General features: G+C 39.3%; 1 protein-coding gene across 14 annotated transcripts in view; it reads right to left on the bottom strand.

Annotated features, from left to right (window-relative positions):
- Positions 1-26494, bottom strand: part of LPP (LIM domain containing preferred translocation partner in lipoma) — a 754364-nt gene that overhangs the window by 181115 nt on the left and 546755 nt on the right. For all 14 annotated transcript variants that reach the window (XM_010853933.1, XM_010853935.1, XM_010853931.1 and 11 more), the window contains one exon: positions 11693-11819. In XM_010853933.1, coding sequence (XP_010852235.1) covers positions 11693-11819 — 127 coding nt within the window. The remainder of the gene's footprint in view (positions 1-11692; positions 11820-26494) is intronic.

Here is a 26494-nt window from a genome sequence, read left to right as displayed (position 1 = left end):
AAATGAATTTTTTTTTTTTTTTTTTTTTGTAGTTTATACCATGTCCTGACCCATGGGATATGGAATGTCTGCTCACAATTTTTTTTTTCATGGATTAATTAATTAATTAAACATTAAACATCTCCTATGTATCAGGAATTGATCCAGGATTAAAGATAGAGACACAGCAGTATACTAACCAAAAACTACCTTCAATCAGACTTACATCTTAATGAGGTAAACAATAAATGCTACAAGCAAGTAACTTGATGAGTATGAGAAAAAGATATTGGCAATCTCTTTGGTTCATTTGACTTCCCTGGTGGCTCAGATGGTAAAGCGTCTGTCTACAATTCGGGAGACCTGGGTTCGATCCCTGGGTTGGGAAGATCCCTTGGAGAAGGAAATGGCAATTCACTCCAAGACTATTGCCTGGAAAATCCCATGGACAGAGGAGCCTGGTAGGCTACAGTCCATGGGGTCACAAAGAGTCGGACACAACTGAGTGACTTCACTCACTCACTCATTCTTGGTTCATTTATATTTGAAAATCAAGTATACATACATAGGTTCTAACAAGTTATTATCATTTTATCATTTTTATGGGCAGTGGATTCTTTTTTTCTTTGTTTTTAATTTGAGGAAATTTGTTTTACAATGTTGTCCTGGTTTCTGCCATACAACTACTCAAATCAGCAATGATTATACATATATCACCTCCCTCCATTCTCCACTGGGCAATGTATTTTTAACCGAAGTTTGAATAAGGTGTAACCCAGTCTGGGTTCACAAAAATAGCAGGCCCAATCTACTTCCTCACCTTTGTGAACAGCCCTGCCATTCCTTTACTCACTGCTGCTGCTAAGTCGCTTCAGTCGTGTCCGACTCTGTGCGACCCCATAGACGGCAGCCCACCAGGCTCCGCCATTCCTGGGCTTCTCCAGGCAAGAACGCTGGAGTGGGTTGCCATTTCCTTCTCCAATGCATGAAAGTGAAAAGTGAAAGTGGAGTCACTCAGCCGTGTCTGACTCTTAGGAACCCCATGGACTGCAGCCCACCAGGCTCCTCTGTCTATGGGATTTTCCAGGCCAGAGTACTGGAGTGGGTTGCCATTGCCTTCTCCGCCTTTACTCACTAGCAGAGACTAATTTCTATCCTTTGTTCAGAAAGGGGATTTTGGCCATAGAGTTCAAAACAGTCTCAGCTTTACAACCTTGAACAAGTCATTTAGGCTTTAGTTTTCGGGAAAATGAAAGGTTGTCCTATATAGTTTCTAAGATTTAATGATTCTTTATGATACTACAAGTCTAGGTTTCCACATCAATGCTTAAAAATACACCATGTAGCCAAATTAATTAAAAATTAACGTGTACTAAGATAGAACACATAAAATGCTTAGGATTATTATTTATTTAGTGCTGTAATCATATATTGCCCCGAGCAAACGTTTTACCAGAAATCACTACCACAAAAGGAAGTATATCTAATATGTCTCATTAACAAGACATTTTATTCCCATGACCCACAGAGACCTTAAGTGAAAAGATGGAGAGAAACGAAATCAAGAAATTCATTTTTCCCCAAATCAATACCACCTTTTCTCGAAACCACTTATTTTCTACTTATTCTTCCACTGTGACTTTGGGGTTTTTAATTAATTAGGTCATTTTTCTGTGAAAATAAGGTCCTTAAGGCCCCAGGTTCCATCTGTACTAAAAGAGGCTCCCATTTGGAATCACTTTCTAGTTTGTAATTGACAGGAGCACTTTGGAAACCATTTTCTTGCCACAAAATAATAATGATTAAAAAAAAACAGTGACACAAATTATTTAGAGCCTGCCAGATGAGACCCTCTAAAAACTTTTCCAAGTAATCATGTTTCTCTTTGTACCAATGAAGAAGCTAAAAAAAGAGTATGTTCACTGATTTATCTTATAGTCAATGACCAACCCAGTAACATGGTGCTGAGAGGATGTAATGGGGTGGAGAGAGAGCTGAGTCTGGAGTCAGTAGGCTCGCTGCTTATGGGAGCAATGAGTAGTACGGGGGGTGGAGTGGGGAGTCCCTTAATCACTCAGATCCTCTATTTCTTCATATACCAAATGGAAACAAACACATTGTTTAGCAGGGCAGCTTCAAGCTTAGGGCTTCACTGGTGGCTCAGATGGTAAATAATCTGCCTGCAATGTAGGAGACCTGGGTTCAATCCCTGAGTTGGGAAGATCTCCTGGAGAAGGGAATGGCAAACAGCTCCAGTATTCTTAACTAGAGAATTCCACAGACAGAGGAGCCTGGTGGGCTATAGTCCATGGGATTGCAAAGAGTCAGAAACGACTGAGCAGCTATCTCTTTCTTTTTTTGTCTAGCTTAAATGATATAACAAACACAATATAAAAGTGTTTTACAAAGCATTATATAAATGTTAGTTGTAATCATGTAGCAGTAATGATAAACTGGGTAGCACTGCAAATTAGATGCAAGAGCTTGATTCCCAGGCAAACTGAGATGCCTGTCACAGAAGGTCAGAGTTGGATAACATTTCTGAAATCTAATCTCATAGTCCAATGAATGCTTGAATACTTATCACCACTTCCCCAACAAGGGATTATTGAGCTTTGTCCTAGGCCAATCCAAAAATTTCCTGTCACTTAAACATGTTAATTCGTTATATGGAATGTAAATTTTCCAGCTTCCCCTCACTTGCTTTTGTTGCTGACTTTGGAATAATACATATTAAGTCTAATTTCTCTTTGACACGGCAGTTCTCCAATAGGTTTCAAGGCTCTAGGTTTTTTTTCTCCACTCCTTCAACTATAGCTCAAATAGTGGTTTCCAGTTTGCTAAGCCTCTTAGTCTAAGTCTTCTAGACATGCTCATTTATCCTTTGCTCTTACTAGTATAGAGAAGAAATAGACCATCTTCCCCTTGTTTGGGGCATTTTGCTTCTACTCACGCGCATCCATGGGACCTCCATCTTGCTCTCAATTGAGGAGATACATAGTACCAAATGTGATGATGTGGTTTTATCAATAAAGTAATCATAGCCATGCCCATCTGAATCTTTCTTCTTTTATGGCTTGATTCATGCCAGGTCCCCACTGCCTCACATATTTTACTCTTGTCCAACTGTCCTTTGAAGCAATAAAGGCTACTTCCCCTAGAACCAACTTCCAGCTTTATGCAAAAACTCTCAATATGTCTCACTAACAATACTCAAGAGATAAGCAAAAACAAAACTTAGATAAACGCCAAGTTTTATGAAGAGAATTTACCTAGTGCTGTCTAAAGGCATAGGGATTCTTCAAATAGCTCACTGAACGATTCTGAGACTCACACACTTCAGTCTTTTTTTTTTTTTTTGAAGAAAGAATAAGACAACACCATGTAAACACTGCCAAGATAATTACAGCTTCATGCTTCAAAATAAGCGGGTAGATATTTTCAGTCCATCCTCAGATACATACCATTATTCACTTCCAGATATTCTGTATTCCAAGATTATTGCCTTCTGCTTTAGGGTCTGTGCAGCCAGAATATCATTATTTTTGAGGGAGTCATGCTGTAGTCAGAGGCTGAGACATGGAACCTCTCACCTACAACACCTTTTCTCTTTCAAAATGAATGAAAGCACAAAACTCAGAGGCTCTGGGTATACCAACCAACATGGAGAACACCTGGATAAATTCACAGATGTGGCTGAAAGATATCTAGAGACAAACTCAACTGTCCTTTACAGTCAGTTCAGTCGCTCAGTCGTATCCGACTCTTTGCGACCCCATGAACTGCAGCACGCCAGGCCTCCCTGTCCATCATCAACTCCTGGAGTCTACCCAAACCCATGTCCATTGAGTGGATGATGCCATCTAACCATTTCATCCTCTGTCGTCCCCTATTTCCCCCTCAAAAATACCTGAAAAATATAAGCTCTAGGGCTTCCCAGGTGGCGCTGGTGGTAAAGAACTCACCTTCCAATACAGGCGGCATAAGAGTTGTGGGTTCAATTGCTGGGTTGGGAAGATCCCCTGGAGGGGGAAATGGCAACCTACTCCAGTATTCTTGCCTGGGAAATCCCATGGACAGAGGAGCCTGGCGGGCTCTGGTCCATAGGGTTTCAAAGAGTTGAACAGGATTAAAGCAACTTAGCACCCATGTATAAGCTCCAATGTTGGCCACTAGCACTGTTAAGTTCCACAATTTTCTAGCAATAACTTTCTCCCCCATTAGTTTCAATATCTGTTTTAAAAATCCTCCCTCTATTTTAAGTTTTGAACTTGACCTTAAATTATAATAATTTATAGTTCATTACCCCTTGTTCTTTCTGTGTATCTACCCCTGGCACTAAGAGTCTCTTCTAGCATAAACACAGTCTTCTAGTTGCCCAGGGAAACAGGTTGCTCCAAGATGCAAGCACTTGAACCAAGGCCTGTAGCCTTGCAAATGATTTGAGCTAAGGCTCTGTTGTATGGTTAACTGAATTAAAAGAAAACTTCTCCTATCTTCAGTTTTCTTCTATATTTCCTCTCTCTCCCCTACAAAATAGTGTTCAAGGCCTATTCAAGTACATCCCTGCTACCAGAAAGACACTGGGGAATCTGATATAACCAAAATTCAAGTCCAGTAGATGCAAAATGTTCAGAACATGAAAGGCTATCTTCCCTTCAAAGATCTGGACTGATCATACTGCTCTCTTATGGTTCATCTTTGGTAGCATTTAGCTAATATTGTAATGTAACAGTTACAATTTTTGATGAGGATGGAAAAGGAGGGGCAATGGAACAGTAAAACTAGCACCTTTTCGGATGAAATCATTATAAAAAAATCAGCTGAGATCAGTTGAAGGTTCTAGCTTATAATATTTTATCAAGAAATGGCTTGAGAAAACAAGATGAGTTGTAGCTATCAGTGATTTGCTTCCTCCGAGGTCAACAGTCAACTCATGTGGTTGTTAGAGCAGTATGAGGTGGGCTATCTCTCCAGAGTATGTATCTGAGCCATGGCAAAAAGTCTATGCTTAGTTACATCAGGTAATTCAGGAGTTAAAGACAGTCAAAGTATCTTGCCAGTGACAATGAAGTCAGAACTACAGAAGCCCTGGGAAAGAATGGTAAGGGACAGGAGTAGTTAACTACAGGGACAGCTTACAACTTTTTGCAATGGAAACGAATCAGAATGAACTTAAGATGAGACGAGTAAGTCCAAATCCAAAAAGTTATGCTGTGTAACTTGAACTCATTGAGTCTCTCTCAATCCTGGTTTCTTCATAAAAACATCATTTTTATTGTAGTTGTTCAGTTGCTCAGTCATGTCTGACTCTCTGCAACCCCATGGTCTGCAGCACGCCAACTTCCCTGTCCTTCACTATCTCCCAGAGTTTGCTAAAACTCATGTCCATTGAGTCGGTGATGCAATCCCATCATCTCATCCTCTGTCGCCCCCTTCTCCTCCTACCCTCAATCTTTCCCAGCATCAAGGTCTTTTCCAATGAGTTGGCTCTTTGTATCAGGTCATGACCAGGTCCATCAGTCAGACCATGACTATGAATAGCCTTTTTAAACTTGGAGAGCTCTAGGTAAACATCAGCTTTGGTCATCACCACCACAATGCTTATCATCTCACCAACAATAGAAAGGGTATGTGTCCAGTAGAAAACAAAGAAACAGATACATAAGAAAGAGGAAGTTTCAAACAGTCGAATTTAGAAGACACAGGAATGATTCTTTACTCCTCCTGCCCAAGAAGGGAGTGTTAAGATAATTCATTTACGGCAATTCCCTAGTGGTCTCATAGTTAGCAATCTATTGCTTCCACACCAGGGAGCACGGATTTGATCCCTGGTTGGGGAACTAAGATCCTACATGCCACACAGCATGTATATAAAAAGATAATTCATCTATGGCAGGCTTCAATACTTTTGTGGGGGAGAAAGGGTGTACTGTGTAGTTATATTATCTCTAGTAGTTATAATCTGAAATGAGTCTGCCCTCCTCACAGTATTTTTACATCTATCTATCTGTTTCAAAACAATTTGCTGACATAATGACAGTTCACCCTAAATACTTCAACATTTGCTCCTGACAACAAGGATACTGTCTTATACACCAATGCCATTACCATACCCACAAAATTGACACTGATGTGTTATTATCTAATATATAGTTCATATTTAAATTTCTCTAACCTCTCCCCAAATGCCCTGATTTTTGATCCAGATCCAGTCAAAATGTATGCCCTGCATTTGAATGACATGTATTTTTTCATCTTCTTTAATCTTAAATAGTCTCTTATAACACTGACATTTTTAAAGAATTCAAGACAATTGTCTTTAAGAATGGCACATCATCTACATTTGTCTATTTCCTAATGGTTAGATTCAGGTTACATATTTCAGCAAGACTATTACATAGACAATGTTGTATACTTTCTACTACATCAAATCAGCTGGCACATGTCAGTTTGTCCTAGTATTGGTGATGCTAAGTTTCATCACTTGCCTTAAGAAAGTTTCCAAACTCTATTTGTGAAGGTATCTTTTCTCCTTTGTACTCAAGTCGTCCGTGAGGTGACCTTTTGATATCCCTCCCCTACTCTGAACATACCATAATTATAGTTCTTTAAATAAAGAAAACATGGTAAAACTGATGGGAAACTCCATAATGAAAAACAAAACGAAACAAAAAACCAAATATATTCATAAATTATTCCACTTAAGGAAAAAGAAACTAGGAGTTGCACAGAGAAAAACCAACATGACCACAGGGGAACCTTTTCCATTGATGCCATTTATTTACATTTTGTTCCCTCTCACTCACTGGTATGGCTCATAATCTAATAGGAGATCTTTGACATGAAAGCTCTTAATGACCTTCAGCAAATCAGCTATAGTGCCGATGAAAATTTCAGCATTAAATAGGCAAAGTGATAGAAAAAGTGAGCAGCTGAGGTACGGCTAGCAATGTTAATGCAAGAGTGAGAAATTCTTTTAAGGTGGTGATTAACAATGCTATTTCCAGCCCAGAATGGAACTAAGGCAAAATTCTGATAGAGAACAAGAGATGACTCTTATTCATCTCTCTTGGGTCAGGCCCTTCTGTTGCAAACACATGATACATAGCCTTCCTCCCTTCATCTTCAGACAGACTTAACTCTGTCTATGCTCACATAGTGTCTCTGGCAGACCCAACACAGTGCCGCACTCCCTGCCGCACCGATATCCCTACTATGCTTGCCTCTCTCCCATCCTTCCCAGGAACTTGTGGGTCCCCTGAGGGCAGAGATCCTGCATCTCGCTGTCCCTGGCACCCAGCATAGAGGCAGGTGTGAAAAATGTGCGTGGGAAATATTTAATGTTTAAAGAATAGAAGAGTAAACCACAGTCCTGTTAACTCATCCTTTGCTTTCTGCTTTTACCTACCATGAGAGGTAGAAAAGGCATTCTGGCTTTGGAAACCATAGTCTTAACCACATTTCATGAAATAGTTCTCATAACCTTTTATCTCAACGTGTGGGACTCATTACATAAGATAAAATACTTGGTCTTTAGGCTATTGGTTCCAGCCTACCTCTCTAACCTTATTTCCCAATATCTTGTTCCTTCCCACATGGATGCTTCACTCCAGTGATTTTATTCCCTTTTATGTTAAAATTCTGCTCATCAGAAATGACATCACTTCTCTACTATCACTGCACTTCCAAGTCCTATTGCCATAATTTAAAAAACAACTGAAAGTTTATCTACTCTATAAACACTTTCCATACCTGCCTCATAATTTGCTCTCTCTTTCTTCTATACTCTCAAAGGAATTTGGCTGAACTTTGAATAAGTTACTTGTCACTTTCTGCCTTCCGTTATTAATTAAATGCCAGAACATTGCACATATCCTCTATTAGACAATAAGCTTCTTTAAATATAAGACCCATGTCTATCTTGTTTCACGTGCATTTAACACCTACCCAGCAGAGCAGCCTGCACATAATAGGCTGTTCATTGGTGGATGTTTTCCATATAAAGTAATTTTCCTTAAATCATCCTGGGATCAATTTATATTTTCTATTTAGTTTCTATATCTATATAGTTCATTCTATCTACTTGGTGGTGCTAGTGGTAAAGAACCTGCCTACACGTGCAGGAGAAACAGGAGACACAAGTTTGATCCCTGGGTCAAGAAGAACCCCTGGAGGAGGAAACGGCAACCCACACCAGTATTCTTGCCTGGAGAATCCCATGGACAGAGGAGCCTGGCAGGTTACAGTTCATAGGGTCACCAAGAGTCGGACAAGACTGAAGTGACTTAACACGAACATAGAAGAGAATACCATCTCTTATTTTCCATTTGTCCAAAGCTAATCTCTTCCATAAAACTTTTCCTAAATATCCAGACTAAACTTTGGAAGGGATGGATATGTTTATTACCTGAATTGCTGTGATGGCAAAACACGTGTATCCATACATCTAAATCCACCAAATTATACACATTATGTGAAGTTCTTTGTATACTTCAATAAAGCTGTGGGAAAAGCTTTTAGAAGAAAAAAAATTGTATAGACCTGGATTTTAGATTCTAATCCACTCCTGCAACTTATTAGCTGTTGATATTGGGCAGATTACTTAACATTTCTGAGCCTTGGTTTTCTAATCTGGAAATAATAATACCATTTACTTCACAGGATTATAGCTTTTTCTGTAAGGATGAAATGAACAAATTCTTATAAAGTACATGGTATATAATAGTCCTGCCATATTGTAAGCACTCAATAAAACTTAATCATTATTCCACATTCCCTCTCGTGGTTTGTAACATTCATTTGGCAATGATTATTTATCGATTGGTGACATATGTTCTAGTTTTGCTTGGAACTTAATTTTAAATCAAGCATTATTAATGGATTTTTAATGGGCATATCTTGTTTTCTTAAGTAAAGCATAGGATAACTCTGATTATTGAATATATTTCTACATGCCAAGAACTTGACTAAGTGTTTTCTATAAATATTTCATTCAATACTCACAGTAACAGTATAAAACAGCCATTATTTCCATGTTATAATACAGCAAAACAAAATGATGTACAGAGTAAACAATTTGTTTGCATTGTCTAAGATGGAAAGTAGTAGAGCTGGGACAGTTCTTGAAGGCAAAGATAATATTTAATTATATGTTTCCCAGAGTACTTATTATATATTCATTAATACAGTCACAACCTATGGTCAATGTTGTTTATTTCTATCTATTCTGTTGCTATGATAATTGAAGCATACATATTTGGCATGTTAGCATTTTTGTTTTTGATATACCTTAATACAGATAATAAAGGGCCTTATTTTTCACTTTTAATAAACTTTTTTCAAATATTATCTTAGGTCGCAATATAAGATCTTCTCCCATATCAGTGACAAGGGCATGATATACTTTTAGCGTATTTCAATATAACTAGAGACTTTTTCTTTTTATACTATTCTCTATCCATTTGTGCTAGGCTTCCCAGGTGGCTCAGTGGGTAAAGAATCCACCCGCAATGCGGGAGACACAGAAGATGTGAATTCAATTGCTGAGTTGGGAAGATTTCTTGGAGGAGGGCATGGCAATCCACTTCAGTATTGCTGCCTGGCAAATCCCATGGGCAGAGGAGCCTGGCAGGCTACAGTCCACAGAGTCAGACTGAAGCGACTGAACACACAGATGCACTTGTGCTAGTCTCTATCGAATTTTAGCTTTGTACACTTCTCTGCATTAATGATGTTTCTATAGTGAACTTACTATGAAAGAAACACTAAATAACATTTGCTTCACACTCTTGATTTGGGAAAAATGGGCTGAGGCAGTGGAGAAACAGGCCAATATGTTTAGCTGGTGGAAGGCAGAAAAGGAATCAGAATGACTCTTTATCCCCACTATTATGCTCTTTTAGCTAAGATACACTGTCTCCTGAATACAAATAAATGCCAAATTTTTCATATTCTAATCCAGTCCATTTATGATGTGGGTTTGGACCAGTGCCCTCAGTTTGCTTGTTATTAAATATTCTCAAATAAGAAGTGGGAAGATATAAAAATAGAAAATATTTGAATAAGTAAAAGTCCTGGGCAATTTTTCCACCTCTCTGCCTTTGATCCTACCGGTCCCCAAATGTAATATCTTCTCTCTAGAAGTTCTTACAGCAGGGTTACTCAGAATGGTGGATGGATGCCTAGTTGACTAAGACACTCTGTGAAGAGACAAGTTCAGAAGCAGACAGTATTTATAAAATATTATAGCAGCTTGCTGCTACTGCTGCTGCTAAGTCACTTCAGTCGTCTCCGACTCTGTGCGACCCCATAGACAGCAGCCCACCAGGCTCCCCCGTCCCTGGGATTCTCCAGGCAAGAACACTGGAGTGAGTTGCCATTTCCTTCTCCAATGCATGAAAGTGAAAAGTGAAAGTGAAGACGCTCAGTCATATCCGACTTTTAGCGACCCCATGGACTGTAGCCTATCAGGCTCCTCCGTCCATGAGATTTTCCAGGCAAAAGTCTTCTAGCAGCTTAATAGAGTAATTTATTCCTGTTAAAAATAACAATGCTAAAACTCTGTCTTCCAGTTTGTATTCTTTTTACTTCATTTTCTTAGTAACTAATTTTAATTATACTCTGTGGAGATATTGATCTCCAACAGATTAAGAAGGAAACAGAAAATGTGAAAGGCACTGCTTTAACATGTCCAGGTTCAAGAACCATTAATTCTTCTCAAAAGCATTCCTGATGTTCTTGATGCAGAGAGCGTTTACATTTTATAACATTTGACCTAAGTCCCTCTTATAACTCTACCTGGTATACCTAGACTATCAATTATTTGTGTGCTGTTTTTGCCTTTTCTGAATAATTCCAACCTCCTTCACGACAGGTTATGTATTTTTAATACCTCATAAATGGCGTATCGGAGAAGGAAATGGCACCCCACTCCAGTACTCTTGCCTAGAAAACCCCATGGATGGAGGAGCCTGGTGGGCTGCAGTCCACGGAGTCTCTAAGAGTCGGACACGACTGAGCGACTTCACTTTCACTTTCACTTTCATGCATTGGAGAAGGAAATGGCAACCCACTCCAGTGTTCTTGCCTGGAGAATCCCAGGGACAGGGGAGCCTTGTGGGCTGCCGTCTATGGGGTCGCACAGAGTCAGACACAACTGAAGCGACTTAGCAGCAGGAGCAGCAGCAGCAATTGGCTTTTAATTTATAAATTGACATTACACTAATGGACTGAATGGATTAACCATTGATAATTATTCACAGGTTTTGAGCAGAAAAAAACAAAACAAAACAAAAACAAAGAGATAAACTCTTCCTAAATAGTGGGAAAAAATTAAGAGCAAAGAGTTTCGATACCACCCAATTCCCCATCTTGTAAATGAACGTCTCCCATTTCCCTGAACCCACATAGAAACCCTATGTCTGTCTAATGAGAAGCTAATAAATTGTCAAATATTAACTTTTAAAATAAAATTTGAATTCAAGAAACTCTGCATAACTCCTGAAATTTTAGTCCAAGCTAAACAGATATCACATGTACAGCAGTTTCACAAAGCAGTATCCAGAACACTCAGGTGTGTGCACGTGTGTACCAACTCCAGTGCATCAAGACTCAAAGCCTGTACCAGTGGAGCTGATACTATTCCTAATTACTGATTAAGGAAAACAGAACAGAACCTTTACTTCAGAAGTCAGTTCTAGACCCCACTCACCAAAGTATTCATCGGTGGGTGGATTTTCCATGTCATACAGCATCTTCTTGGTCAGGTGCTCGAGCTCATCTTCAGGGCGGAATGAGGAGGGTGCAGCTGGAGGTCCCATGGACCCTGCTGGTCCACCCTGAAAGGCAGAAAACACAAAGTTCTTTAAGGACAATCTAGACATCAACCAAGGCAGCCAGATAGTGTTTGCACTGGACAGGGCTATTAGAAGACCTGGGTTTAGGATTGATTGGCTTTACCAGCTATTCAAGGTCTGACCTTGGAGGTACCACTTTATTCACTTGCCTTATCTAGATAAGCCATCTATCAGGCTTTAGAAATTCATGTGTAAAAAGAATAGAGCTGTATTTCATTCAACAATTGCAAGCAGTCTCTATGCTCCAGTTGTATATTTGTAAAAAAAAAAAAAAAAAAAGGATGACTATATTCAGTCTCTTCCCTTATGCAGCTTACAGTCAAGCGAGAGATATAGGCACCCTAATAATTAACGATAAAGCAATTGTGGAAAGTGCACAAAGGGGACTCTGGCATGAGAGGAAGAATTCCAGAGGAGAGGAGAGGTGTCAACACAGATTAGGACTTATTCAGCTGAAGGAGAGGAAACATCTGGGTTGAAGTATCTTACATTCAGGTGAGGAAAAAACCAGGTGGCTTAAGGAGCTCCTGGCAGTTGTATATTTTGAGACCATATGTAAAGCTTGACATAAGAAAGAAGATGAATATTATTGGATACATGGGGTCCAGAATGTGAAGGAACGTGTGTTCCAGTTAAGAATGTTAAATGCCCCTCACATCCCCACCCCACTAGACCACTCCTGCACTGCAAACAAACATATCAAATGAGAAAGTAAATCACCAGCATTAAACACTGGATTGGGGTTCAATAGATGGATGCACCTGGATGAAAGCAATGTGAGGGAATCAAAGGTCAAGTGAAAGAACACTTGAGGTGATCAGCCAAGAATCTGCCAGATGCAAAACAGCTTGTGCTATGTAAATAAGAGGGAATTTCTTATATTTTCCTTTTCCTATATTCTAACTTTGACCATTTCCGATAGCATACCCCAGTATCTTCAAAGTATTAAAAACAGAAAGACTGTTATAAGTTTAGAAATAACAGTGATGATGTTCCCTGTGGCTAAGGGGAAGAACTGAGATAGGGAATGCAGTTCCTTGATGTTTATCCAGTCTTAAAATCATTGACCAAGTTTCTCCTTTCATGAGTAGTTTACAAGAATCAATTCAACAAAATATGAAGCTGCATATTCATTCACACATTGTCTTTACTATACCAAATGAGTTCTTGGATGTGAAAATCCCTCGAAGTCCATATCCCTGTGCAAAAGTTTCATGATTATATTACCAGAATTTATTTCAACAACCAAGAGGGCTATTAATTATTTGTGTTATGTTTAAGGCATGAAATGCCTTCTAAACTAAATACATGTGAAATTGTTGATCGGTACCTATTTGACCTTTTACTCTATAATTATTTTTCGTCTGGAACCTGCAGAATCATTACCTCACTACTCATTGTGAGGTAAAGAAATTGATGCCCCAGAAGATCAGGGCAGGGCTGATTAAGGTAAAGCCAGAACAAGAGCCCATCTTAGATTTACTCATTTATCCTGCTGCTGCTGCTGCTGCTGCTAAGTCCCTTCTCATCTCAGTTGTATCAAACAACTTTTGTACAAGTTTTTTAAACTGTTGTATAAATGTTGTTGCTGCTACTAAGTCCCTTCAGTCTTGTCTGACTCTGTGCGACCCCATAGACGGCTGCCCACCAGGCTCCCCCGTCCCTGGGATTCTCCAGGCAAGAACACTGGAGTGGGTTGCCATTGCCTTCTCCAATGCATGAAAGTGAAAAGTGAAAGTGAAGTCGCTTATCCTAGGAACATTAAATATTAATCTCAGGGCCTCCTCTAAACTGCAAACAATGTCTGTCTTATAGAGTTAGTGTGAGGTTAAAGAAGCTCTTGACTCATTCACATTTCTTTTGCTTATTAGTTTATCCACACATTCTTACAGGGTCTATTTGTGTACCCTCCACAAGCATAAAGATGTGTTAGACACCGTCTTTGCCTTTGAGAGGACTTGAGTCCAGTGAGGGTGAGAAACACACACAAATGATTCTTTACAAAAAGCACACTATATTGGTGGGAATATATGCAGATACGAACACTGGAGTGATTTGCTGGTACTATTAAATTTCAAATTGCTCATATATGCTATCAACTTTTAGGAAAATTTTACAGAAATATTCATTTAAGAACATAAAGTTACTGTGGCCAATGACAGTGAAGGAATATATGGTGTAGCAGTGGCATTATGGTTGGAGATAGTGCTTTAGCAAAGTGAGCCTGTGAACCTTTCTGAACTTCAGATCTTCTTCTGTAAAATGGGCTTGGGAATGCTACCTCACAGTCTTTGTAAGAATTAAGATAACTTGATTTTTGGGCTTCCCTGGTGGCTCAGTGGTAAAGAATCTGTCTGCAATGCAGGAGACACAGGAGACGTGGGTTCAATCCCTGGATCAGGAAGATCCCCTGGTGGAGGGAATGGCAACCCACTCCAGTGTTCTTGCCGGGAAAATCCCATGGACGGAGGAGCCTTGTGGGCTACAGTCCATGGGTTCACAGAGAGTTGGACACAACTGATGTGACTGAGGATTCACGCAGGCAACTTGATTTTCATGCTAAATAGAGCTTAACTACTACTTTCAAGCCATGGTAACAAAGGGACTCTGGATCCCCCAACCTGCCTCAGAGGGAGAGGACTATCCCTGTACAGTGACAACAATGAAGACGAGATAGGAAAATTATCTATATTCTTTTTTTTTTTTTGCAGGTCGGCAATTAAGAGAGAACTTACACACCAAATTTGGTATCACCTGGCTCTAAAACTCTGCATTTTTTTAAACCAAACATTACTTTCCATAGAGAAAAATGCTAGAAAAGCATGAAATATTAATGGTGGTGGCTGTTTTAATTTAAATCAACAGCTAGTAAAGAAAATCTCATAACTCCTGTTTCCAGCCCAACCCTCAGAGAATGGACACAATTTATCATTGTTTGGCCCTAATATCTCCTTGCTTTCCTTTTCATATAAACAAAGAAAGAAAACCAAGTTTGTCCTCTGTAAATCTAAGCCAGCAGTTCAGATTCTACCTTTAAGAACATACATTTCAAGCAGAGGTCTAATTTCAAAGTATTTACCATGTCAGTGTTTCACTGATTTTGAGGGGAAAAAAATGTGTCTATTATTTCTTTTATTCTACAAATACTCCTTCCTATTTGTTTTTGATACTGTTTCTGAAGTAACACATTTGGAAAGGTCCTTTTCTTTTAGATTCTAATCTCATATAATGGCTGTCCTGGAATCTTAGTATTTCTTTTGAATAAAGTATTTTCCCACATAGCTCAGTTGGTAAAGAATCTGCCTGCAATGCGGGAGACCTGGGTTTGATTCATGGGTTGGGAAGATCCCCTGGAGAAGGAAATGGCAACCCACTCCAGTATTCTTGCCTGGAGAATCCCATGGACAGTGGAGCCTACAGTCCATGGAGTCGCAAGAGTTAGACACGACTTAAGACTATCTTTCTTTCTTCTTATGACTAAAGACCCCAAGAGATCATCTCTCTCAGTGTTTCTGGGTCTTATTTGGCTGTAGAGCTCTCCACATGTGCTGTCTCCAGTGGGTAATGCTCAAAATCTGTGGAAACATACTGGTAAAACCTCAATTTCTTCCCAGTTGTCTCTCATACTCAGAAAAATACAGCTCAGGACTTTCTTCAAGGTTCAAGTCTCAAAGTAGTAGTTTATAGTACTTTTCTCATTGGGATGAAGAGACCCCTTTCAATTTCTGTCTTGCTTAGAACTTAACATATCCTAGGAAAAATTAATAACTGTCTGATTCATTTTTTTTTTAACAAGCAGTTTCTAAAATTGTGTCTGGGCAATAGACCACAATTGAAAATTTTTAAGTAGGGGTGAGAGAGGGCTGGCAAGATGTGTGATGCATTTTTTGCTTTTTATGTCTTCAAAAGTAGAAATGTGAATAGTACCAGCGGTATACTCATTGTGACACAATAATTCCTTGTATCTATATGACCTTTCTCAAAGTGCCTGCTTCCACATATACGTACTCTCAAATGTTTATACAACAGGCTTGTGTGATACAGGATCCCTTTTTATGGATGAGGAAACTGAGGCTCAGAGAAGGTAACTGAGCAACTTTGTGTGAAGTACCAGCTCTGAAAGATAGCAGAGCCCTGACTGAGACCAGGTGTGTTTCGGCTCCACTTCAAAACCTCTCTGGGCTTCGACATTGTTGTCTCCAAGTACTTCTAGCTCTATTATTTTATAGTCATTTGGATTTTAATCTACTGATTGTATTATTTAATAAGCAAACATGTCTTTCAGAGTGGAGGCTTACTGCTAAATAGTGAAACAAAAGAACTGCAAAACAAGTATAAACACAGTCTTTAACCTTTTCTAGGGAAGAGACATTCTTATAAGTATCAATATTAATCACTAGCATGTGTGTTCTTTGAAATGCCTGGACCTCCTAGTAAAGGTGAAAAAAAATTACATGATCCACAGATGAGTTATTGAGAAGTAAACTTCAGAGAACTCCTTCAAAATTCTCTTAACATACTTTTCCTAAGGAAATGCCAAGTGCTAAGCACTATCATTATAAAGTCAAATTATTCAGGATTCATGCATGCCTCTGACAACTCAGTTTAGGAAGAAAGAGACAAGAAAATAGGCAATTACAGTAAAGTGTAAGTACGAAAAAACAGGTATGAATTCAGTGTTCTGAGATAGCAGAACACTGCCAGAAAGGAGGTGACTATTTAGTTTGAGATTAAAGGATAAACTGGATTTCACCAGGTGAAAAAAAAGGAAGACAAAGGAGAGAGGGAGGGGGGAGAGAAAGAAAGAAAGAAAGGAAGAAAGAGAGAGAAAGAAAAAGAGAAAAGGAAGAAAGGAGGAAAAAAGTAAAGATATTGCAAGAATAATATGCACAAAAGACCATGAACATTAGCAAAAATGTTAAGAAACAGAGGAAGAACAGAGCTAGGATGAGGCTAGAGAAATGGACTGTGGTCAAACTCAAGACTGTTTCAGGCAACAGACAACCATTAGGAGATGGTTGGATGGCATCACCGACTCGATGGACATGAGTTTGGGATGCTCTGGGAGTTGGTGATGAACAGGGAAGCCTGGCGTGCTGCAGTCCATGGGGTCACACAGAGTTGGACACAACAGAGCAACTGAACTGAACTGAGGAGATTTAAAATGATCTCTCTACTGAACTGAACTGAGGAGATTTAAAATGGTCTCTCTTTTTTTGGTCTTTTATATTTTGTCCTACCTCCTTTCAAAGAGAATGGGCTGCCTTTCTGGGTGCCTGGTATCCTCTGCCAGCGTTCAGAAGTTGTTTTGTGGAAGTTGCTCTCAGCACTCAAATGATCTTTTGATGAATTTGTGGGGGAGAAAGTGGTCTCCCCATCCTGTTCCTCCAGTATGCAGGTCAAGAAGCAACAGTTAGAACTGGACATAGAACAACAGACTGGTTCCAAATCGGGAAAGGAGTATATCAAGGCTGTACATTGTCACCCTGCTTATTTAACTTATATGCAGAGTACATCATGTGAAACTCTGGGCTGGATGAAGCACAAGCTGGAACCAAGATTGCCAGGAGAAATATCAATAACCTCAGATACGCAAATGACACCCCCCTTATGGCAGAAAGCGAAGAACTAAAGAGCCTCCTGATGAAAGTGAAAGAAGAGTGAAAAAGTTGGCTTAAAACTCAACATTCAGAAAATTAAGATCATGGCATCCGGTCCCATCACTTCATGGCAAACAGATAGGGAAACGATGGAAACCGTGAGAGACTATATTTGGGGGCTCCAAAATCACTGCAGATGGTGATTGCAGCCATGAAATTAAAAGATGCTTGCTTGCTCCTTGGAAGAAAAGTTATGACCAACCCAGACAGCTTATTAAAAAGCAGAGACATTACCTTACCAACAAATGTCTGTCTAGTCAAAGTTATTGTTTTTCCAGTAGTCATGTATGGATGTGAGAGTTGGACTATAAAGAAAGCTGAGCACCGAAGGATTGAAGCTTTTGAACTGTGGTGTTGGAGAAGACTCTTGAGAGTCTCTTGAACTGCAAGGAGGTCAAACCAGTCAATTCTAAAGGAAATCAACCCTGAATATTCATTGCAAAGACGGATCCTGAAGCTGAAACTCCAATACTTTGGCCACCTGATGTGAAGAACCAACTTATTGGAAAAGACCCTGATGCTAGCAAAGATTGAAGGCGGGAGGAGAAGGGGATGACAGAGGATGAGATGGTTGGATGGCAACACTGGTGCGATGGATGAGTTTGAGTAGGCTCCGGAGTTGGTGATGTACAGGGAAGTCTGGCGTGCTGTAGTCCATGGAGTCACGAAGAGTCACACATGACCTGAATTGAACTGAAAATGGTGGGTTGACTTTACTAAAGTCATGCTTCTGAAGTATGTCTTTGGTGAACACCTCAAACACCAAAGAGAATGATTCCTTAAAAACTGCAACCAGACATCATGCGATTTCTGAGCAATTTAATGGTTAATATGCCTTAAAAGAACTGGTATTTACTAAGTACATTTGCTAACTTCTCACCAAAATGTGTTTCCCCTTCCTTCTGAGCTCATAGCTAGACTATTTTCCATATATGACCATATGAAAGATAGGAAGGAGGGGAGCTCACTCCTGGAGGAGAATCATCAACTGCCTAGGCTTGCCTGCCTCCAACTTACAGAAGGGAGACTGGAAAGATATACACTCAGAAGTTAACGGTTAAAAAGTGACGGGCCAGTGGTTTACAGTCTTTTTATTTATATTTTCCATTTGTCTACAATGAAAATTTTTTCCTTAGATAGTAAAAAAAATTTTTTTTTCCTGACACAAACGTGACAGGAAACAGAAAATGTCCAAATATCTACATCAGGCTCTTCTCTGCCATGGTTCTTGTCTTGCTAGGAGCCCAGCTACTTATCATTCCAGGGAAAGCTTAATATGAATATGGTAGCCAAATTTGGATCTAGACCCCTGGTAAAGGTTATGGATGACACTGTGAAAAAATAAGGACAGTTTCTGCAAACAAAATGCACATGGACAGAATCTGCTTGGTGAGCAAAAAAAACCTCTGCCAGATAAAGAACAACACAAATGAGAGTATCTGTCATATTTGTATAGCACTTCATTGTATTTGTAATGTTTTATACTTTCTTACATCAAAACCTATTAAGTACAAAAGACCTATTTATCTCTCTAATCTTAGTTCTACCTTTAACTTGTCCAGTCATTTTGATCAAATCATTTCTATTCCCTGAACCTCAGTATCTTTATGTGTAAAATGGTGTTTTCAAAGATTCCTTTGAGTCTATCATACTTTTGTGCCTATAATATGAAAGGCACATATCATTACAGATACTTATAGTGAAATCACAGATATTCATATTTACGGATACTTTGTAGTTTATTAAAAACAGACACACACTGAGTAAGTGGAAACCTCATTATTACAGAGATTTCCACTTACAGGAGGACTTAAACTACTTATCAGCATCTCCTGAAACAATCTAGAACTTCATTCAGCACTCTGAATCTGACTAAGCAGCTGGCAGGTCACAGGGTTTCTGCAGCCTACAGAACTTTCACTACACATGGGGCATGAAATCAAGAACATACAAAGGCTAACCACCCTTTCCTACCACCACTCCTTCTTGGGTAGAGAAAGCAGAATTCTATCCCTCCTAAAGAGAAAAGGAAGCATGGTAAACTGCATACACTAAGGCGCAAACAACAGAGAGCTCTAGGAGAACACCTGCCTCCTTCAGTCTTTGTTATCACCAGTTTAATTATTTCAAAACATGTGCTAAGGATCCATGTTACAAAATGGCTACTTAAATCAGTCATCATATTAGACTCTGAGTTACTCTGATATTGACCTCAGCATGGGCCATCTTTCCTCCATGAGTCCTTCCCTGATGTTGATTTCCTAGTTACAGAGTGCTGGGTAACTTAACCTTAGTGAAAATCTTAACCTTACCAGAAAAGCACCGCCCAGGCAGATACGACACCAGGAAAAGGCAGCCAAGATATTCAGAGAGACTACATGATAATGAATACTCTATCACTCTGGGTACCAGAGCTGTTCATTTTTCTTGTCCATTTGCAATGATGTACAAGAGGTTCCTTCTCTCAGAGGGAAAATAACTTCAATTATGTGTTCTTGAAAAAAGAAACATCGAAATTATCTTCTTTCAAAAGGTAGAATTAGTCCCGTTTTGGAGCTGAAAGCCTGCCAGAAAAAATATATTTCTGATATTTTTGCTCTTTTTTCTCCCCCTATTTAACAATGTCAAGTTTGCAGTTTGTAATTTCCTGAGGCTGCTTCTACTTTCTGACTCTCACTGAATTATCACACTCTATGCTCAACATCTCACTGCTTAGTCAATGGAGCACCCCTTCAAGCCAAGGGCAGAAGATGGGCTGAATACTCACCCTGCTTCACATTTAAAGCAATGGATGGGTCACAGAGAAGGAAGGGGCAGGAGAAGAACTACCTATTAACAATTAGAAACCCACAAATGAAACATTCCTTACAGCTTCATGGGAGCAGAAAGGCATGCTCTTAGCTCTTCTATTCCTAAGGCCCATTTTCTAAGGCCCGTTTCTATTCCTAAGGCCCATTTCTCCCAAAAGGAGAATGAATGGTTAAAGGCACAAAGAAAACCACTAGAAAACTCGACTTTAAACTTTTGATTCTAGCTTGGAAATCCATGCCAGTTAGTTCTCAACTTTCAAAAACTTGGTTTTCTTATAATCTCTTTTTCATGCTCCTTTTCTCATGCCATGTACTGATACCCCTAAATCACTCTTCTTAGGCCAAATTTGGAGATACAGGCAAGGACTGATAAGCCTGAATGATAGCATAGTGGAGTTACTGGATGTCACTGAATCCTGGGGAAAGTGCTAAGTGTCCACTGAGGGCCCAGTGTGTTTGCAAACCAGGGCATTATGGTGGTGTAGCCTGAGCTGAAGGTGGCTTCCCTCCACACCCGTCCCTCCCAGTCCCCACGTGTCAGGGTGACCTCAAGAATGCCCCGACTTTGAGCATGCTTATTCCTGGGCCTGACGTCTAGGGCACCATTTCAATTCCCCACGGATTTGTTTCTCCATTAGACTTTTTCATCCATAAACTGGAAGATAATAATATCTAGATCATATGAAGAAGCTTTATGAAATATTAAATGACAGTTACAATTACCAGGAAACAACTTACAAACCACTAACTAAGATGGTTTTCTTCTTGGAAGTGGAAGGTTTGTAGAGTAATAGTAACTCTTCAGTCTTCTATTTGTTGATAAATTACTTCAGTCTAATGTAGTCTATTTCAATTTCACATTAATTATTGTAGCGAGAGATGTAATTCCTTAGTCTTTTAAACTATAAACCTTGAAATACATGACATTTGGTGAAGGTATGCTATGCTGGTTCTCCAAATTGTTAAACTGTTGACATCTTAGCCTTTGGCATCAAAGATAAACAGTAAAGCAGAGCTCATGTTTGGTTATTCAGAAGGAAGTAGCCTCCTTATGTTTTCCTGCCTAGATGAGCTCCAAGCAAAAACGGCATGTCCATGGATGCTCTCCCACTTGGTAGGCTGCTATGAAAAGTGAAAAGCAGGAGCCCTAGATATTCAGGGTCAGAAAGAAAGTAAAGCAAAGATCTCTTGCCAACCAGTTTCATAGTTCTTATTTCACTGCTCTTTCTCTCCAAACTTCCATATTCTCCATACTTTTATACTTTAAGAAGGCAGGCTTTCCTTAAAGGAGAAAGCCAGTGGCCTCTGTGGCAAGTGCTAACATCCCCAGCAAATTGATTCCTGTACAAGGCTAATAGAAACTATTTCCACAGCACTAGAGCTAAAACCTACCTGCATTTCTTTGCTCCATTAATTAGGCTTTTTGTGTGTTATGCAGAAGGGATTTGACATAACAAAGGCAAAGCAATGACAAGACGTTATTTCCATTGGTAATTTTCACCTCAATGAGACTCAATGCATAGAAGTTTGATGAATGGGATGAACTATTATTCAAGGTTGTGTTTTCAAACAAAACCAAATCCTGGTCTTTGCTGTGCTTCACTAGTACCCAGCAGTGACTTTGGTTGTGAAGATATTTCATCTTTATTTGGTTGCCTGGAACAATGCAAAGGGCTAGTTGCTCCAACATCAGGAAGGAAAGAGCTATGACAATGCACTGCTTTCCATGCACTGCCACACAGAAAAGCCATCCTCAACTAGACATCTTAGTGTTTTTCTTACCAGGGCTCCGGCCTTGACCAGGGTTCTAATTCACTAGGGCCTTATCAATTTCTTATTGTTACATATTTAGATTGTTTCACAATTCTAGTCATTTCATGTTAAAAAAAAGACTGACATTAAAACAGTAATCTTCCCTTGTGGCTTAACAGTAAAGAATCCACCTGTAATGCAGGAGACAGATTTGATCCCTGGGTTGGGAAGATCCTCTGGAGGAGGGCATGGCAACCCACTCCTGTATTTCTACTTGGAGAACCCTATGCACAGAGGAGACTGGTGGGCTACTGTCCATAGGATTGCAAAGAGTTGGACATGAATGAAGAGACCGAACATGTATGCTGATAATAACAAATGTATACAAATATATACGTAAGAGTGCCAGTGTGTTTGTCTCTGTAAGCATAAAGAAAAAAGAGATACTGGAAAGAAACAACTTTTAACAGCTTATTTTAGGATGATGGATTACTGAGTCAGTATTTTTCTTTAATATTTTAAAATTAAATAAATAGAACATAGTAAAAAATGAATGGGCCCTAATGAACTACTATGCAAGACATGAGATTTCAGTCTTATCTTTAGCATTTTCAGATACAGAGCCAGAAGAAAAAGCACGTGAAGTGGGGACAATTTGCTTTAAAAAAAAAAAAAAAGGGCACCTAGATTTTCAGTCAGATATGCACAGAAACACTTTCCTACTATACAAGCTGTTTCTATCTAAGTGGGCTTGACAGATGCCTGAACGTGACACAAGACACTGAAATAACATGCAAATCAGTTTTCGGTTTTAATATGCAAATATGATGCTTGGCACATCACTTTCCATGGCTGAGGTAAATTTCTGTTTTTGAGTTTTTCGTGGGAAATGCACGCCAGCAAACAAATGGTTAACTCCTCATATTTCACCTAACACAAGGTGGTTTTCATTTGAGTCAGAAAGGTTCTTGCTCAGCGATCCAAGGCACTTCGGATGCAAAGGAAGCGCGTGTGTTTTGTTCGGTAACAATACCACTGGCAGCAAACAAGTCCATCCCCTGACAGATGCACTGATCACATTGGATTTCTGGGCCTCGGCAGGCAGGCAGGCAAAGTGTCTTTGGGAGAATAACAGAGAAAAGGTTTTTTGCTTGACCTGTGAAAATCAAATCAAAGTAGCTCAACATGGTGGAAGATTAGCTTCTGGAGACAAAGAGGAAGGAGTCAAAAGTCCTTGCTTCCAGGATACTGAAGCAGTGTGGAAAATTGTAGCCTCATGAAATCTACATTAAATTATCCACAAATACTAGTAATTAGGCTTTATGGCAATCATCAAGATAATTTAGGTATACTCAACACCTCAATTACTGGAATTGAAATTCCAGATTAAGGAATTTTTAATTCAGTCAAGAAATCAAGGCACATGAGGGAGAAATAATGAATGAAGCAAAACACTCCTGATGCTAACCAGTATGGTTTAGATACTTCAGAGTCTAGACTCCAGGAGCTGGCTACCTGCCTGGGTTCAAACTCTACATCCTCTACCTGACTCTTGGGTGACTCAGGGCAAGACACTTCTTGTTACTAAATATCAGTTGCCTAAATGGTATCATGGAGTCAAATAGGATTTATCCCTTGAGTTAAATGAGATGGCCCATGGAACTCATTCACTACCAGCACTAAGAGCTTATTCTTACCCTTAAAAACACGCTATACCATAACACAGCCATTCCCCAACTTCTACTGGTTTCATGGAAGACAGTTTTTCCATCGACTGCAAGGATGTTAGCGATGGGAGCGGCTGTAAATATAGATGAAGCTTTGCTGGCTCACCCAAGACTTAATTCCTGCTGTGCAGCTTGGTTCCTAACAGGGAATCCCCGTAGGTTGGGAGTCCCTACCGTAATAGATACTATGTGAATACAACAATGGATGATATGGATTTAGAGGAAAGAGTTTATGGAGGACCAGGGGATGCCAAAACCAGGGAGGATAAGCTGGCTTTAGGATTCAAAACAAAGGAAGAAAAACCTTTGCATTTCCATGATCCTTTACAGGAACAAGGAACTCCAAGGCAATACTCACACATGCTACATTTCATTTAATATTTTTTAAGGCAGGAATGTGTGTTTTTTGTACAAAGAAACAACCATGTTAGTGTTTTGTTAAGTGACTTAGCCAAAATCACACCCATAGTAAGTGGCAGAACCAGGAGTTAAACATGAGTCTTTTGATCCAAGCTCAGTGTTTTTCCACTAATTTACAGCTGCCTCTATATATTCATTTAGAAATATGAAACTTACATGATCTGTCATAAAGGTTAATCAAGACAGTCAACCTCACTGATTAAAGCATGATGCTAATTATACCAGAGGTTGGAGACCAATGTGGCCCCGTTTACTTTCAGAAACATTGATTGTGGTGTAATGGAGAAAGTGTGGGCTTCAGAAGCAGAAAAAGCTGGTTCAAACACCAAGTTATATTCCTTATTTTGCATAACATTTCACAAGTTTTAAAAAATTTCTCTTAGCCTAAGCATCTTCATCTGTAAATGGGGTCAAGGGGCAGGCAGAGAAGAGGGAATGTTTCCACTTCAGGGCCATTGTGAGTAATACCTAAGGTGATACATGGCATGTGCTAATATTTAATAGGGGCTCATGACTTTCATTAAATGCTCACAAACAGTCTGTCAAATGTGAGCTATTGCTGCCTTTCAAATGTGGCAGGAAAGTGGATGAGGGACTGTGAATGACTCATGCCATTCAGCAGCACTGCAGCAGAGGGAGAAAAAGAGCATGCCCTGACAATGAATCTAAAGGCCAGCAACACTGAATATTTCTAACCGATCAGCAACTTTGATTCAGATAACAGTAGTTCTATTGAAGAAATATCCCTTTCCATAAACTCTGAAAGGCAGAAATATATACATACTTTATGTATTTATTGATTTGTAATTGATGAGACTGAAAATAATTACAGTATCTTGAGTAGTTTAGCAGGCACTATACAATGTTCAAAATATGTTAACTCATTTAATCACTACAGCAGCCCCATCAGATCGGAGATCCGATTTTACAAATGAGAAAACTGAAGCACAGAGATCACCTTGATGGTACCTGGGAACTTGGAATCTGAACGCTGTCATCAATCCAGAAAGTGCACGTTTAAACATTACCCAACTGCTCAGACTCTCAACCAATCTACACATTGTTTCAGAGGGATTTTATGACCTATCTACTATGTTTAGGAGGATTTAATCTTGCATTATGTCTTAAACTATCAAGGGAAAGTTCCTTAGTGACAAATATTAACAATTTTATAATTTACAATGTTGTGTTAGTTTCTGGTGTACAGCAAAGTGATTGAATTATATATACATAGGTGTGTGTGTGCGTGTGTGTGTGTGTGTGTAAATATTCATATTCTTTTTTATTATTGTTTCATATTCTTTTCCATTTTAGTTTATTCCAAGATATTGAATATAGCTCCCTATGCTATACAGGAGGTCCTTATTGTGTATCTCTTTTATATGTAGTAGTTTGTATCTGCTAATCCCAAACTCCTATTTTATCCTTCCCTGCTTTCCCTATTGGTAACCATCAGTTTGTTTTCTATGTCTGTGAGTCTGTTTCCATTTTATATAGTATGTACATGTATAGTATTTCCTCTGTGTAGAAAGATGGAAACCTAGAAAATAACAAGTGTCCTGGGTCATTCTGATGTAGATCGAATGAGAGACTTAGAGAGATAGTGCTGGTTTGGGTGTTTTCACTCATGATTCAGCAAAAGTAGAACTTCCCGTCAAAAGATTACTTCCTTTATCAGTCTCTGATACCAGCTGGAGAGGTAATGCTAAATCTTCAGACAGAAAAAAGAAATGATAACTAGCACTGTACTGGAGGTGGGCAAGGGGAAAAATCATGTAAAGGGTCATTGATACTCTAATACAAAAAACTGGAAGATGATACCATTCCTGAGTGACCACAGAAATATTTTTTTTTTTCCTGTTGGGTTATAGCACAAGCATGAATAAAATACTATGAAATATTCTATTCTATAAGAACTCAGGCCTCACCAAAATGTGCCACCCTGTAATCTATTTGGGAAGTAACTGTAGATCCTCTGCACTCTCCGAGCATTCCAGAAACAGAAGACACATTAGAGAGGTGATGCAGTGGGAGGTGAATCCCCACATTTATAATGAGAACACTGAGAGTCAAAGAGGGGAACTGAGCTGTCCCAGGTCACCTAAAAAAGTGCCAATAAAATGGACAACGTGGAAGAAATGGACAAATTCTTAGAAAAGTACAACTTTCCAAAACTGGACCAGGAAGAAATAGAAAATCTTAACAGACCCATCACAAGCATGGAAATTGAAACTGTAATCAAAAATCTTCCAGCAAACAAAAGCCCCGGTCCAGACGGCTTCACAGCT

The sequence above is a fragment of the Bison bison genome, unplaced genomic scaffold (genome assembly GCF_000754665.1).
Source record: "Bison bison bison isolate TAMUID 2011002044 unplaced genomic scaffold, Bison_UMD1.0 scf7180017864333, whole genome shotgun sequence".
Classification (NCBI taxonomy): Eukaryota; Metazoa; Chordata; class Mammalia; order Artiodactyla; family Bovidae; genus Bison; species Bison bison.
This window is presented reverse-complemented; position numbering and strand designations above follow the sequence as displayed.